This window comes from Condylostylus longicornis, unplaced genomic scaffold (genome assembly GCF_029603195.1).
Source record: "Condylostylus longicornis isolate FDR11 unplaced genomic scaffold, ASM2960319v2 ptg000046l, whole genome shotgun sequence".
In the NCBI taxonomy this organism is placed as follows: Eukaryota; Metazoa; Arthropoda; class Insecta; order Diptera; family Dolichopodidae; genus Condylostylus; species Condylostylus longicornis.
Genome location: NW_026578015.1, coordinates 1,513,445 through 1,530,554, shown reverse-complemented (window position 1 = coordinate 1,530,554; position 17,110 = coordinate 1,513,445). Strand labels below are relative to the sequence as shown.

The 17,110-nt window shown below is 25.9% G+C and overlaps 4 protein-coding genes across 5 annotated transcripts in view; 2 read left to right on the top strand and 2 right to left on the bottom strand.

Moving 5' to 3' along the window:
- Positions 1-8,537, bottom strand: part of LOC129610656 (uncharacterized) — a 68,018-nt gene extending 59,481 nt beyond the window's left edge. For both annotated transcript variants that reach the window (XM_055523291.1, XM_055523292.1), the window contains exon 1: positions 7,031-8,537. In XM_055523291.1, the coding sequence (XP_055379266.1) occupies positions 7,031-7,719 (689 nt within the window). In that variant the 5' untranslated portion in view covers positions 7,720-8,537. The remainder of the gene's footprint in view (positions 1-7,030) is intronic.
- Positions 8,538-9,355: 818 nt separating this feature from the next.
- Positions 9,356-10,342, top strand: LOC129610652 (glutathione S-transferase theta-1). The gene has a single exon (XM_055523287.1). It carries the CDS (start codon positions 9,462-9,464, stop codon positions 10,149-10,151), a length of 690 nt encoding a protein of 229 aa, XP_055379262.1. The 5' UTR covers positions 9,356-9,461; the 3' UTR covers positions 10,152-10,342.
- Positions 10,343-10,406: 64 nt separating this feature from the next.
- On the bottom strand, positions 10,407-12,514 carry LOC129610651 (protoheme IX farnesyltransferase, mitochondrial). Its single transcript, XM_055523286.1, has 4 exons — positions 12,325-12,514; positions 11,998-12,247; positions 11,252-11,938; positions 10,407-11,190 (listed from the first exon to the last, which is right to left on the bottom strand). Exons 1-4 carry the CDS (start codon positions 12,394-12,396, stop codon positions 10,844-10,846), a joined length of 1,356 nt encoding a protein of 451 aa, XP_055379261.1. The 5' UTR covers positions 12,397-12,514; the 3' UTR covers positions 10,407-10,843.
- A 587-nt stretch (positions 12,515-13,101) lies between these two features.
- On the top strand, positions 13,102-16,051 carry LOC129610658 (DNA mismatch repair protein spellchecker 1). Its single transcript, XM_055523295.1, has one exon. The coding sequence runs from the start codon at positions 13,225-13,227 to the stop codon at positions 15,970-15,972; it is 2,748 nt and encodes a 915-aa protein (XP_055379270.1). The 5' UTR covers positions 13,102-13,224; the 3' UTR covers positions 15,973-16,051.
- The last annotated feature ends 1,059 nt before the right edge of the window (positions 16,052-17,110 follow it).

The following is a 17,110-nucleotide window of genomic DNA, read 5'->3' as shown; positions in this document are numbered from 1 at the left end:
GTCTACTTATATATTTAAATTCTTTTATGATAAATTAGATTTTAATAATCTTATAACCCTAACCTAACTTCTATACTTATTTAGAAAAGTAAAATCTACTAAGAACAAGTATATTAATCTTTTGATTATCCATATACTTGGATATTTAAACGCCATTCCGGTCAACTACATATATTATTGTGATAAAATCAATTACTTGCATGATTTATTTAATGCGACATTAATGAATATTTATTTTTCTTTTACTCCTTTCTTGAAATCAATAGAAAAATTTTAATATAATTTTCATTTTTTTCAAATCTGAAAATTCTAAATGAGCGCCATAAAATACTTGTGGATGAGAGTAAAAATTTCAATTGCTTTATGCGTTGTGCTATTTATGTACGTATACATAAATGTATCACGACACTTATTATTATTGTGGTGTTGATATAAAATAAAAATTCTCATGCTACATTTCTATTAACTACATATAAGTATGTTGTGGAATTTTTATTATTGTAGTTATTACTTTTATTTTATTGCAAAGCAATTAAAATATCAATGATTTTATTGCATTTTTTTTTTTTAAATGTTAACAGATTTACTTACTATACTTAAATATTAAAGTTATTATATTACATATTTAAAAAAGATGTTTTCTTTTAGTAAATAGGTAAGTAAGTAGTTTAATACAAAAACCATATTGTATAAGTAGTATGTAATTGAATAAAGATGCCATAAAATTTTGCTATCTTATTAAAATGAACAAAAATTATCGATAAGTTTCTGCCACTATTTCTGATATTTCTTAAGATTTCATTGAAAAAATAGTTAAATCCGATCTCTAACTGGTGTGACACCCAGATCGGTAATTTATTGATAACATATTGAAAATAGAGGTATCGTAACATCTACTACCCCTTTCCTTTAATATTTATTGAAAATTGTAGAGTAATTTTAATATTTCAGCTCCTAATCTAATTTAATAAGTATAATCATTTTATTCAAATTTCAAATCTTTATTGCTTACTATGAAATCTAATTCAGAAATTATGACTACTTATAAGTATATGTACAAAACCAAATAATGTTATTTCAGTAACTTGATTACTTGATTTACATTTAACCAAAAATTAAAAAATTGCATTGAAATCAATCATAACTATAAATTTACTTTAATTAATTACACTTACTTAGTTTACACACAAAATATAAGAAAATCAAATATTATTAAATTGTAGGAAACTCAAAACTTTTCAAAAAAAACCAAAAATAAAAATTTTTCAATTTTTTTTAAAACAAGAAACGAATTAAAATTTTATAATTAATAAAATATAAGCAAAACTAATTATAAACGCTCAAAACTTGAGAAAATAAACCGCAACATGACATTGAACTAGCATAGACAGAAAATCTTGTTATATGCAGATTTAAAATATTTGTGTATTTTATTTTATAAATTCATTTCCTTTGACGTAAGTTCTTTGGAGATTTCATCAAAAATTGAGTTAGTAAGTAAGTGCGGTCAAAAATGAAATGTGTTCCTTTTGTATTTTGAAAATGTTTTTGTTTTAAAATTAAGAAGTTACTGATAAAATTTTAATTTTATTCATATTTAACCCTTAATTCAATTTGAGAATAATTTTCAAGTTCTTAAATTAAGTAATCAGAAAATTAAGGGTTTAATAGACAACAATACAAAAATATCTCGAAAATTTTTAATGATAACCACAGCAAAAATGTTAATTAATCACAAAACGTACACAATTTATAATTTTGACTTAAATGGAATATGAAATTGCAATCAAAATTTGAATTCGGAAAAGAAACTACTTAAATTAATTACTTAATACTTCCCTAAACTGTAAATAATAACCACAAATCTATAAGTACTTATTTCAGAATTAAATTATTCATAAATTGTAAATTCTTATTCATTTATGCTCTTGAAAGAATTTAATATAATTCAAGTTTAAACCGAACAAATTGCTAATAATATTAAGGCATGAAATACAACGAATGTCAAATTCAACGCAAAATCAGTGAATATAAAAAAAAAGACTTAAGAAATTGCAATAATTATTCCCAAACAACTAAAGAATTTCATTGAATTTGACGCGTAGACTATTATACCTAGTCTAGCAAACAAGACCTAACTAAGTAGTTTACCAGAGTATATTAACAAAAGCTCTTTAAACTCATTTTAGTAAACAGTTGTAAGCAACATTTTCTTGAAATCGTACATAATTGTGGGCAAGTACCGTAAGCCTCCTAGAATTTAAGCTATATATTATAATTAAGTTGCCCGTGTATTTTTCGAAAATTTCTTATAAACAAGTAAAATAAACAAAGAAAATTCGCTCATACAACTTTGCAGAACTGATGGATGACGCAGTCAACAGAACGAGTCAAAATAGAAAAATTTTTCTACCCAAACTCTACTCAAATCACTGACCCTTACGTCATCAATCTGTTCTCTCATTTCTATGTAGAAATTTTCATTGTTTATTTCCATAACACATGATGTCTTATTAATAAATTTCACTAATTAAGTATTTACTTCTCTTTTTAAAATAAACATTTTATACTTTTACAAAATAAAATTTCTATGAAATCAAATCAAAATATTTATTTAGATTTTATTATAAAAATTATAGAATGAAATTAGAAAATTTAGTTAAAATATTTAAAAAAAATTCAACAAATAAAATAATTGTAATAGTAGAATTTTCCTGTTATACAAGTAGAAAGAAAAAAAAAAATAAACACGGCATGCGGTTAAATTAAATGAACGAATAAACGGTATTAAATATACAATAAAAACCGTTATACTCATATAAAACCTCAGGTAAATTTTATCTTACTTATATTGCTGTATTACTCGTGACAATCAATAAGAAAAAGGTAATAGGAAAAAGAAGGTTTTTTTTTTTGTAATCATTGAACTTCATTAAGTCAAAAAAAAATTAATTTTTAAGATTATTTTTATTATTGAAATTCTGTTGTGGTAAATTATTAAAGCATAAACTTACTTTAATTTAATTGTGAATTGATGAAAGAAGGTTAAATTAAAGGTATTGTAAATAAAATTAAGAAAAGGTTTTTAAAACATAATGTGTTGAACACCAATTTACTGTTTCCTATTCTATAACAACTTTTAGTTGTTCTCTTTATTAATGAAACCAATAATAAGTAAATAAAATTTTTAAAAATTTATAATTAAATTCTCAGTTCAATTTAAAAAAATAAATTATAAAGAAAATCTAATTTAGTTTGTTAATTATAGAGTAAATGTGATGATAGTTGAGTTTGTATCACCACATTTATTCGAATGTGGTGAAGTTTAGTAAAGAGAGAAAATTTGAAATACAAATTAATGTCGTGACACACTCTTTAGTACTATACGCACTTGTTCATACTAATTTTTAATTAAGTACCTTATTATTTGCAATAACAATGAGGAATGGCATATCATTTACAATTCATTTGTATCGAAAATGAAATTCATTTCAATAAAATCATATCATTATAGAAATTCTAATAGAACCTTTCTAATTAATAAACGGCATTCAACTGTCGAAAAATCAGTATTGTTTCTCCAAAATCTCGAAATTCAAACGCTCAAAGTATATCGCCAAAAGGCGCAATTGAAAAACATCATTTAGTCGAAACTAAGAAAGTATCTGTTACCTAGCAACAGCATTATTATTTATAGGAAAGGGAGGGAAATAGAGAATATGTGGATTAAAAGAGCGAAGAGAAAAAAGGTAAGTAAAATAAAATGACGAGCACAACTTAAAAATAATAATAACAACAAAAAACATAAAGGCTAACAAAATACCGACTACCAGAGAGAAAAGAGAAAAATATTACTACTTTAATTTAAATTACACAAAAGTCTAGATCTAAGAATATCCTTACTAATACCAGTATCAAATACCAAAAAACTAGAATTAACAGAACGCAACATTCTAGTGACCGGCTCATTCGTACCATAAGCATTTTTTTTTTATGTAAGTAAGTATAAATATTAATTTATTTGAATTATTTATATTTTTAATTCCAACAACTGAAAATTTATTATAATCGGAAATTCAAATTTGTTGCGGTTTCCAGATAGTCATTTAAGGAATATTTCGTAAAATTACTAAATTTTGTTTTGCAATTCATTATTGTATTAAGCATTTTAAATAGTTTGATAGCAAATGCTCTATGCACTATGTTTAACCATCTCTTCTGTTCAGTGATTGATATGGAGGAAGGTGTGCATTAAATTAATATCAAATAAGTATAATTGAATTTACTTGGAAGATTATTGCGCTGCTTAACATTTAATAGTAATCAAGATTTTCATTTCAATTTCTGTAACATATTTATCGTTATTACTAGAAATTACCCGCCCAGCAATGGTAAAATTTCCCTATCCACAAATTTCTTTTCTCCTCTAAATATCCATTTAGTGTTACGAGATTTTATTCAGCTTCATATTTTTGGTTATTAAGAAAGGTTATCTGTACAAAGGAATTAATTTTTAATAACTCTATTTTTTTTAGTATTAATTATTAATAATTTAATCGTAGTGCCTACTTTTAAGACATACAAATCTGATAAGTTGTAATCATAGAAAAATTTAAATAATAACTAAATTCTTACTTGTATTAATAAACAAGCTTTTACTTAAATCTAATTTTGTTATTCATGTTTTAAATTAAAAATTAATTCTAGTTTATTTTATGCTTATATCAATAAGAATGAAAAGAACCTTGAATTCTAAAACTTTAAAACTAGTAGTTAAATGTGTGTGCACGTAAACTCACGAAAATATTCGAAAATTTAAACAAGATTTAAATTTTATGGTATTTCTATTGTAAAATTTTTATGTCGAAGCAGTAACATTGCAATCGGGATAACAGTTGACTGTTCAGGTTTATTAAAAACACCATTATTAGTTGAAATTAAAATGATTTGGGAGTCTAGAGTTTAAAATTTTGCAAAATGCTCAATTACATACTAAATATAAATTGTAGACACCGAATTTTAATAATTGTAATAATTGAAGACACCGAAGGAAGAGACAAACAATCTGTGATTTTAAATGCTTACTTAGTATTCTAACACAGAAGATATATTTCACAATAAAGCATACCTTACCCTTAAATATTTGCAATAACTCAGATTAAGAATAACTACTCTTAAGAATAAACTCTTTTCTTAATTATTTCATTTAAATGCAACAATCACTAACCTAATCACTAAATAATCGTTTTACAAACAAGAACAAAATTATAATATGCAAATTAGACTTTATTAACCTATTATTTAATTATTAAAAATGATTTTATTTGACCTTTTTACTTATACAATATGTGAGTGCATTGTAAACAAGAAAATTACAAATCAAGTTGATTTAGTTGATTAACAAATCAGGTTTATAATTTCAATTTTTTTAAATGAAAATCATGAATACAGGGTGCCAAATATTGAACAGAGGCCTTACTATATAATTCGATTTTCATATAAGTATGTAGATAATGTAAAAGTAGTACCGTACAAATCGATTGTATCTTGGTATCACCCTACTATTTTTCCGAATAAGAAAATCGTTTCACGAAAATTGAATTACACAGTAAAAGCACAGTATTCCCGCGATAAGGTGATAGAATGCCTCTAGATGAACGAAAAACACCTAACTAAATTTTTTGTATGGGCCTTCTTTCTCAAGTTATGAAACCTTAAAGTTGAAATTAATAACTCAGGAAATATGACAAACAAACCAAACTTTGTATACTCAATTTGAAGTTTTATCGAATGAAGTTCTATCGAATCTTGTGCACCCTGTCAATACTTCCATCATTTAGTATTTATTATTTTTTTTACAATCCTATTGACATGAAAAATTATTTAAATATTAAAATTTTTTATTAAGTACTTTAAAAATTTTTAAAAATGATTTTTTGTAATTTTTCAAAATTTTATAGGTTAGCAATTGCAACAAAACAAAAATTAATTTACATCTTGACCCTTATTCAAAGAGCTTAACTACTGTTGAGAAATCCAAGATAGAAGAGAAATAAAAAAAAAAATATTTTATTGCGATTAGTTATTGAATTTTTAATTTGAACTTGAGGGCAAACTTCTAAAATATTTTGGTATTTGCATAAGAATTTGGTTTTTAAAGTAACTTACTTAACTATTAAAATTTTCTTGATTCTATCTGGGCATACTGAAATGCATTTAAATACCTAAATCAATTCTTGTCCAATAATTTATAAAAGCTTAACTTCTTTGATTGCTTCTTTAAATCTTAGAATAAAACTCGGTCATTATACTACTTGCTTATAGAAATATAATAGATTAATATCTGAGAAGTAAACTGTGGTTAGTTAGGTATGTTGAGTAATTTCGAAAATACATTAATTGCAAGCAATAAATTTTAAAATGATAAAAATAAAAATTTGGAAAGATTCAATTTAAAAATGAAATACCTAGGTACCCAACTTAGTTAAGTAATAAAAATCTCAATTATTTCAAAAGTTTTTTTATTTTTTAATTGATACTTTAAAATTTTAAAGAAACATTAAAAGATGAAAGCAATTAGAATTTTATTTTTCATTGACTGCTTAGTTACTTATTGTTTTTGCCTTTTTGACTGGATAGTTACTTATAGTTTTGACCTATTTAATACCTGACGCAACTAATTGATTCGCAATATTTAAGTAATTTAACCAAAAAGAATTTTAGTTTTGAGAATGCAAATTTTACGTGCATAGTTATAGAGAATTGATAAAAAGGTTATGTTTTAAGAAGGTAGGCAGATAGGGATTAATACAATATTTAAGAGGGATTAGTTAAGGCAACAAATTAAAAATTTTACTTTTTCACACTCAAAATCGAAAGTATTTGTGTGCCTGGCTACTAGAGTAAATATTAGAATGCAACCAAAAACTTTTTAATTTTGTAAAAACAAATCTTGAGTAAATACAAGTAATGCTGAAAAGAATATTATTTTTAGTATTTAATACATAATAAATACAAGATTAAATCTTACCTTTCATCCTCTAAAAGTTTTTCAGCTAATGATAATCTTAATCTAACAATTTTCATACTTTGTAATGGAAATAATTTACAAAATGGTGTTAAAAATTTTGGTCTCCAACAAAATTGTGGAAATTCTTTACATTGGGTCCATAAACGTTCATTATGTTCAAATAAATATTTATGTTCTTTACCATATTCTAAATATTCTTCCATATCAGTATAATCACATTTTAATAAATTTTTTAAATTATTTATTGCTTTCTCATCATCTGGTGGACCACGAATTTGTTTAATATCAAAATTTAATAATGGTTCATAATGATAATAATTACCGGGCATTGAATTTAATATATCACCTAAAAATGTTGAACCAGATCTCCATGTTGTTACAATTATTGAACGTACTGGTGAACCATCATTTTCCATTATTAAATCAGATAATTTTTCAGCATCAACACCAAATCTACCAGCTGGATATTCAAAATTTTCCATTTCTTGTATAATTTTTGCTCTTTGATATAATAATATATCATTTATTGTAACAGTTGTATTAAATGAACGATAATTTTCTGTTGAAAATTGCGGCTCCGGAAGTGGTCTATGTTGTGTTGCTATTAATAACAATATACATAGACTACTTACACCGCATATACCAATAAGATTTGCCCGGCGGGATATTGTGCTCTGTATGAATGTCATAATTGATAAAATTTTTGTTATTGTTGTTTTTTTTTAACAAATTTTTTATTATTATTTTGCAATTACATATAGGTAGATTTATTATTTTATTTTTAAATTTATTCTGTATGTAAGAATAATATTACTTAAAAATTAAAAGAAAATGAACAAAAAAAAATTAAATTGAAACTCTTTTAATTGATATTTTAATTGAAACGAGTACTTGATTAGAATTTTTTTATTTTTTATTGATTTATTTTGGATTCCAATAACGTCCTTGAGAGCGTATTCTATTTTCTATATTTTTTTAATTTAACCTAAGGCTCTATTTAATGCATTGTACTGCACGCAGGTAATAGTACCATCTAAATATTATTCAAAATACATAAGAACAACTTGTAAATATTTATTTTGAATTGGAATTCATTTAAATCACCAAAAGCATATATTACGAATTTAATGACATTTTCAAATTGTTTTTTTAATATTTTAATTAATTTAACTATTATTCTTTATTAATATGGTATAATTTTACTTTTATTTTCTTTTTTTATAGCTACAACTTTTTTTTTTCTGCCCTAATTAGAATTTGGGAGAAACTTTCTTTTATTGTTTTTTTTTTCTATATTGAAACAATTTCCATAGCACACAATAGTATTACAAAAACAAAATTAAAAAAAACATTATCCTAAGAAAGAATTCATGTTTTCTTTATTAAAATTCATATTTTTTTCTTAATTAATTTGCATTATTAATTTAAGTTTTATTAAAAAATTTGCACAATTTTAACAATAAAAACACTTTAAATTCCCTTTTAAATCTTACGACTAAACTCTTATAAGCCAAATGTCAGACTGTCCTTAAATTCAGAAAAGACAGCATCAAAATAAAAAAAAACTTCTTAAAAAATGTCAAATTTATGTGGAAAATGTCAAATAAATTTCTAAAGTTGGCAACGATATTGAATATTTTATTATAACAGTCTCAAAAGTACTTATGCAAAATAACTTTTTCAGAAGTAATCGATCAAGTATAGTTTCAGAAAATATTTGACATTTTATTAAAAAGTTTCTTAAAATTGAAGGAAATCTCATTGCAAATGCAATTAAAAAAAAGAAAACTAAGCAAATTATAAAATCCTTAAATAATTCTTTGTTTGTACATGTTTTTAATAAAAATAATTAACTTGTTAATTTTAAAGATTTATAATTCTTGAATATTGCATTTAATTTTTATAAAACAATTCAGGATTAAATTGAATTCAGCAATTATTTATTCATTTCTCTTATAGGAAAGTCATTTACTTAAATTATATTTCCATAATATAAAAAACAAAGTATGCTTCTAAGATTTCTTAAAGTGAAATTTATTTTTTGAAAATAAATGTTAATCAAATTGTTAATCAAATATGTAATTATTACTTTAAATTTTTAAAATTTATTAGTTTTAACTTTTTAAACAAGAGCCTAATGGCGTAATACATATCCAGACAATTACAATAATTATGGATGTGTCAATTTCTCTTAAACATATTGACATTTAACATTTTTACTTATCATACGGATTTTTGATCAATCAACAGATTGTTTATTCAATTACTGAACGTACTTATAAAAAAATTAAAAACACAACAATAAAAAGCCGAAAGTGACAATATTCAATTTAGATATTGGACTTTAAACTTCAGAGTTCAAATCCCATATAATATAAGGGTGTAGAAAATAATTCAAGTTACAAATTTACTTTAAATTTTCAATATAAAAATGGCAAAAAATCTAAGACTTTATTATGATTTGATGTCTCAACCATCAAGAGCTTTGTATATTTTATTGAAATTAAGTAAAACTCCTTATGAAGACTGTAAAGTTGCTTTACGAAAAGGTGAACATTTGAGTGACAAATATAAAAATGAAGTTTCTCGTTTTCCACAAGTTCCATGCATTGTTGACAAAGATGGATTTAAATTATCTGAAAGTGTTGCAATTGTGAGATACTTAAGCCGAACTGGAAATAGGATTTCTAATACATTGTATCCTAATGAAGTTAAACAAAGAGCATCAGTAGATGAATATTTAGAATGGCAACATTTAAATACAAGATTAGGTTGTGGTATGTATTTTCGTAAAAAGTTTTTGGAGCCGGCTTTGCTAGGGATGGAACCGAATGAAGCTGAAATCGCATTTTCTAAGGCCCATATGGAAAAATCATTGGATATTATGGAAAATACTTGGTTAGCAAATACAGATTATTTGTGTTCAAATTCATTAACTGTTGCTGATATTTTCGGTGCTTGTGAAGTTGAACAAACAGCTTTAGCTAATTATGATCCTACAGAAGGCAGACCAAAACTAAAAGCATGGTTAAATAGAGTAAGAAAACAGTGTACACCATATTATGAAGAAGCACATAAATTTGTTAATATTTTGGTTGAAAAAAATAAAGCTAAGTTGTAAACGTTGTGTAAAATGATAACAGGCGATAAAAATTTAAAGATTAAATTTCTATTTTTGGAACTTCAGATAAAACGAAATTTTCACATCATTGTAGTAAGTGATAAACACTTAAAGTGCATTTATATTTTGGTAGTGTCATGGGTGTTGTTGTTAAAAAATATGTTTCTAATAAACTTTTTTATAAATAAAAATTTTGGTAATTTATAATATCTTATATTTCAGCAGTGTCTTTGTCAATTATGCAAATATAAATACATACATATTATATACTTCATCTCTTTGCATTAAAAATTATTTTTAATTGCAAGTACTGCTTAAATAATAATAATCACTTGTATTTACACAATTTTGCGAGCCTTCAATTAGGTACATACACCATTTCATAGAATAGTAATAAGTGATTTAGCTATCTATGTAGTCACTTGTATTGCAAGTCTTAAGCGAATATATGCAACACCTTTACATATATAAACATTGATATATATTTGGATTTATAATACAATTTATGATTTTAAAACACTGAATATTCAAAGTTAACAATTTCATAAATAGATTTTAACTTAGATTTAATTCAAACTAAAATTCATAAATTATTTTGAATGCAATAACACTTTACATATTATGTGCAAGTGTAATATTTTTGTTGGACTCAATTTAACTAAACTTAGAATATATCTTAGGATAAAAAATTATCACGACGCTTTCAAATTTGGATTTAAAATAGAATTATTTTGTAATTTGTCACCATTTAATTCTGCAGTTGCTGTAACAAATGATTGACTATTTGTAGGGACAGCATCTGAAGATATATAATAATTTGCAATTTCTTTCGCTTTTGCTTTTTGTATGTCATAAATTGGATTAACCATTGCTGCTATTAGTCCTGGGGCAGCTACTGATGGTAGACTGGTATCTTCAAAAAGGAACCAATGTTTTTTGTTAAATAAAAATAGAACCATTAAGATTGGTAAGTGATATAAAGAGAATTTAAATAATTTTCGTGAGGTACCACTGTCTGATTTTTTATAAAATTTCCAAGCTAAAATAAAAATAAGCAAATATCATTGGTAGAACTTAAGTTAATGTTTTTAGTCACTTACCTAAATATGCAAAGTAAGCATTTAAAGGCAGTGATTCTAAAGCAAACCATGTGTTTGTTACATCAAAATACGGCGCTGCTAAAGATAAAGCACCTAATCCTAATGTATATCTTAAAGCAGTACGTCGACATAATGCTGGGTTAGTTACAGCCATCATACGATAACCAGCTCTTGAATAATCTGGTCTTAAATTCCAAGATAATGCATTGAAATGCGGAAATTGCCATGCATACAATAATCCCGCTAAAATCCATGCACCAGCATCTAATCCTCCAGCGCAAGCTGCCCAACCCATTAAAGGTGGTATAGCACCCACTACAGAACCAACCCAGGTATTTAAAATACTGAAACGTTTCATTGGCGTGTATATTGATGTATAAAGTATTAAATTCCCCAATCCTAGAGCTGCAGTGATACCGTTGCAACCCAGATATAGTATACTTAAACCTGTGCTTGCGGAAATCAAAGCAAAACCTATCGCATGGGCTGGTGTTAATTGTCCAGTAACCAATACACGATTTTTTGTTCTCGACATTTGGGAGTCGAATGGTACTTCGTGATATTGATTTATTGCATTTGCAGCACCGGAAGTTAAACCAGTTCCAATAGAACACATTAAAAATGTTCCCCAATCGAAGGGTGCCGGAGCCATAGCATAACCAGCCATTGATGTCACAACAACTAAAGCTAAAATATATTTTAGAATTTGAGTAGAATTCAAAATAAAACTAAACTTAAAATCTAACTTGTTAATCTGGATTTTGACAGTTTTAAATATTTTTTAAGTAATTTGCCATCTTGTGACGGAGTCACATTCCAAGGGAAATTTGTTCTATCAACTTTTTTCTGGGTAACAACAGCAGATAAACCGGCCCTATGAGTGGAGTCTATTGTTGGTATAGCACTAACAGGTACAGCAATGGATTGTAAGTCCTTGGAAAAATCATCAGCATATTCATTTTTCACTGCCGTTTTTAAAGGAATTTTCCCCGATAGCTGAAAATATGGATTTTATATTTGAGCAATGTTTATATAATCAACCAAGTGACTTATAGTGATAACAAAATATTTACTCGTTTAATTTCATAGTTCCACAAGTGATTTGTTTTAAGGCTGGTGCCTTTCCGCAAAATTAGATTTAACATACTATTTTAAAAGTTACACAAAAAATTTTTGGTCAACATGATAATGTAAATTTAATTTAAAATTAATGAATTAAATTTTCGTAAACACCAAAAATATTTTGTGTGCGCTATGCGCATGGTAAAGTAAATGAAAGTGACAGTTATAAAAAAAAAATCAATTTTAAAAATGTCATAATACGGTGCTAGCATAATTTAAAAAATCACAAGACTATCAAACGAGGAGAAACGAGGATACAATTATTAAATACTATCTCCGATCCGAACCTTTCTAACGCGACGTTAATAATAATATTTGTCAAAAGAACTGATATGCTAATTACAATTAAAACAAAACTCAGTTATTTGTCGCAATGACTTACAGAAAAGACATACTATTTCGTTTTTTCCCGGTAGATGGTTAAAATATTTTCTTTGGAAAAGAAATATCAAAATTTCAATATCTAAATTTATAAGTTAAATTTTACACAATTTCCATACAAAACATGCTTCTTTTTGCAAGTAACTAATCCTGAATACTTTCAAGAAGTTTGGTATGGTTATTATAAAATATGAATGCGTCATGTTTTCTTGTTACGCCCGAAAAATGAAGCTTCTTGGATGTGAAGGCTGTGATATGTCAAATTTGTAGTAGAATTGTTTATTGGTAATCTTTCAAAACAAAAAGTTGAAAAGTCAGACTGACGTTTCTTATTTTTAGGCGGAAAGATTTCATATTTTGGTGTTTATGCTTAAATTTCAAGCATAACACAGTGTAGCGAAGAATAAATTGGATTTTCATATCAATACTGTTCAATATTTATTAACATTTTCAGTTGTAATTTTATAAAAATGGAAGAAGGTGATAATCAAAATGTATTTCATGCCCTGAATCTTGATGTCAATTCTCAGAAAAATTTTATAAAGTTTTTTAAATCTTTGGGTGAAAAACCAGCAACGACTGTTCGATTTTTCGAAAGAGGTGAATATTATACATGTCATGGGCAAGATGATTCCGATTTAGTATCAAAAATAACAAATGGTATTGTTAAAAATATGAGTCCCACAGATAAAGAAACATTGTTATATGTAACATTGTCAAAAAGTAGTTTTGAAACAGCCATAAGAGATATTCTATTAGTAAAAAATTTTAGAGTAGAAGTATATACGAGTAAAGGTGGTCAAGAAAGTTGGAAACTGGAATATCAAGGGTCGCCTGGAAACTGCTCACAATTCGATGATATACTATTTTCAAATGAAGAAGTTAATATAGGTTCATCTGTGATTGGTGTTCAAATAAAAACAGATGGTATGTCTAGGCGAGTTGGTGTGGCTTGTGTTGAACAAAATGATTGTCAAATATCATTGATGGAATTTCAAGATGATGATTATTTTGGTGAATTGGAAGCAGTAACAGTTTTAATGGGGCCAAAAGAATGTATTTTACCAAGTGAGGAGGCAGATTTCTTAAAAATTAAACAATTAATGGAAAGAAATAGGATTTTGGTAACAAGTTGTAAAAAGAATGATTTTAACATTAAAAATGACGATATTGTGCAAGATTTAAATAATGTGTTGCGTTTTAAAAAGGGTCAGATTGAAGATGCAAATTCACTTCCTGAAATGTCTTTAAACATAGCTGTTAGCGCTCTAGGAGCAGTTATGAAATATTTAAAACTTACAGAAGATGCTGGAAATGTGGGAAATTACGAAATAAAACAAATGGATTTTAACAGATTTGTTAGATTAGATGCAGCAGCTATTGCAGCTTTAAATATTCTTCCACAGCCTGGTTCAAATCCATCAAGTCCCGCTTATCATTGGCAAAGTGTTCTTGGTGTTTTAGATTATTGTTGTACACCACAAGGTCATCGTTTAATGGCTCAATGGATTAAGCAACCACTAAGAAATGAAGCAACACTTAAGGATCGTCATGACATTGTTGAATGCTTACTAGACAGTAGAAATTCATTGAACGAACTGCATGATGATTATCTTAAACGTTTACCTGATATACAAATGGCTGCTCGAAAACTTTTGAGGAAAAAAGCTACATTGCAAGATGTATTTAGGATATACCAAGTTATTATGAGAGCTCCAAAAATAATCAAAACATTGATGGAGCTAGAAAACTCTACAATTAATAATGTTCTTGTTAACCCCATGAAATCGACAATGGAAGATTTAAAAGGACTTAAGCAAATGGTTGAACAAGTTGTTGATTTTGAAACGATTTCGAAAGGTGAATATTTGGTAAAGGCTTCTTTTGATGATGATTTACTAGAAGTTAAAACTAAAATGGATGAGATTTATGCTAAAATGGAAAAATTGCTTAAAAGAGCTAATGATGATATTGAGCTAGATGGTAAAGGTACAGTTAAATTAGAATATATAAGTCATTTGGGATATCATTTCCGTATAACGTTAAAAGATGAGGGTTCTATTCGAAAAGATAAGAGATATAAAATTTTGGATTGTGTTAAAGGGGGAGTTCGTTTCACAAATGAAAAATTGCAAAATTACGATGAAGAATTTAAAGTGTTAAAAGAAAAATATGTTGATCAACAACAAGCTATTGTTAATGAAGTCATTCGAGTAGCTATTGGTTATATAGGAACCTTAAATAATCTTAACAAATCGGTTGCTGAAATAGATTGTTTAGTAAGTTTTGCTATATCAGCTGTTTCGGCACCTAAAACTTATGTTAAACCAAAAATGTTACCAGAAGGTTCAGGTATCCTTGAGCTTACAAATATTAGGCATCCTTGTTTAGAATTACAAGCGAATACAAATTTTATAGCGAATAGTGTAGAATTTCATAAGGATGAAACAACTATGTATATTATAACTGGACCTAATATGGGCGGAAAAAGTACATATATTCGTTCAATTGGTACAGCTGTATTAATGGCACATGTTGGTGCTTTTGTACCATGCGATAAGGCTATAATATCAATGGTTGATTCAATACAAGGACGTGTTGGTGCTAGTGATAATATTATTAAAGGTTTAAGTACATTTATGGTTGAAATGATTGAAACAGCTGGTATTATACGTTCAGCAACTGAAAAATCTCTTGTTATTATTGATGAACTTGGTAGAGGTACATCAACATATGAAGGTTGTGGTATAGCTTGGTCAATAGCAGAACATTTAGCTAAAGAAATTAAATGTTTTACATTATTTGCAACACATTTTCATGAAATTACCGATATATCAAAGGATATACCAACTGTAAAAAATTGTCATATGGCAGCTGTTGCTAATCAAGATGATTTTGTACTTTTATATGAGGTAAAACCAGGTGTAACAGAAAAAAGTTTTGGTATTCATGTAGCAAAATTAGCTGAATTCCCAAATAAAACTGTTAAATTAGCTACACAATTTTATGGTGAATTCGAAGATGAACATAAATTATTAAAAACAGAAAAAGATGATGAATTACTTAAAAATTTGTTAGAGGAAATTAGATTATTATGTTCCTCAGAAAATATTGATATAAATCAAATTAAATTATTAAAAGAAAAAGTACAAAAAGAAGCAAAAGATTTAAATAGTCACTATTTTAAAGCAGCTTATCCATCGCTTTTTGAAAATTAATTTTCTTTTAGATTTATGGAATATTATTAAATCTAAGAACTTTACAGTATTTTGTTTAAAAGATGGTAATAATAAGCATTCAATAAGATATTCAAGAAATATTTTTTTTTATTTTGGCTCTTTTTTATAATAAAGAAATGTTAAATTAAAAAATTTTAGATTTTCTTTCTGTATATTTAGCTGAAATTATTTAAATTACTAAATTTTTTAAAATAATTATCGTATAGGTTTTCCTCTATTCATACGTTCCTTTAAATTGCTTGCAGTTAATTGTTTTTTACCTAATGGAAAAAAATGTTCGTAATAATTTCAAAATTAAGGTAAAATTTTGTTATAATGAACAATGAATACATATTGCGTGTTCATTAAGAGATCTTTATCAATTAATTGTACAAGACCTATACATTAATTTTCATAAAAATTCTTTTTCTATTTCTTTTCAATATTTTTCTGTTAAATACTACATTAATGCAGTCAAACTTTCAGTAAAGTAACAAAAGTTCACTTTCGGAAAAGAGTAAATTTTAAAATAAAGGTAAAAATTCTTAAAGGATTATCAGTGTATGTTCGGATAGTGGAAAAATAATCACTATATTTGAGGATTAAGGTACTCATTTAGCTCTAAATTAAAAGTTAATTATTGAGGTTTTCAAAAATATTGAGGATTTATAGAATATTAATTTTACGAAATTATCTAAAAATAATAAAAATTTTTGCATTATCTTATGTGATGCGTCTAAAAGAGTACCTACATTATGTGGGAGTGATAGTGTTAAATAAATATTCTACTTTGCTACTAAAATTTAATAAATTTAACAATCTTGTGTTTAATTAAAAGTAATTACAAAAAAAAAATACGGTTAAATACTTTTCAAGAAAATTTAAATGCAATTTTTTATTTCAAATTTTTTTTTTTATAATTTTGTTTTTCCATTACATTTAAAATACTATAACAATAAAAGCAAATATTTTGTCTATACAATACAATATTCATAATATAGTAATATAATAATATGTAATTTAATTCTTAAGACTTAATTTAAAAACTACAATGCGCCATAATGTAGATTATGGAATAAAATCACCCAATATCTTCGTTTCCAAATTTTAATCATTGTTTGTTTTTCGTAATAATTAC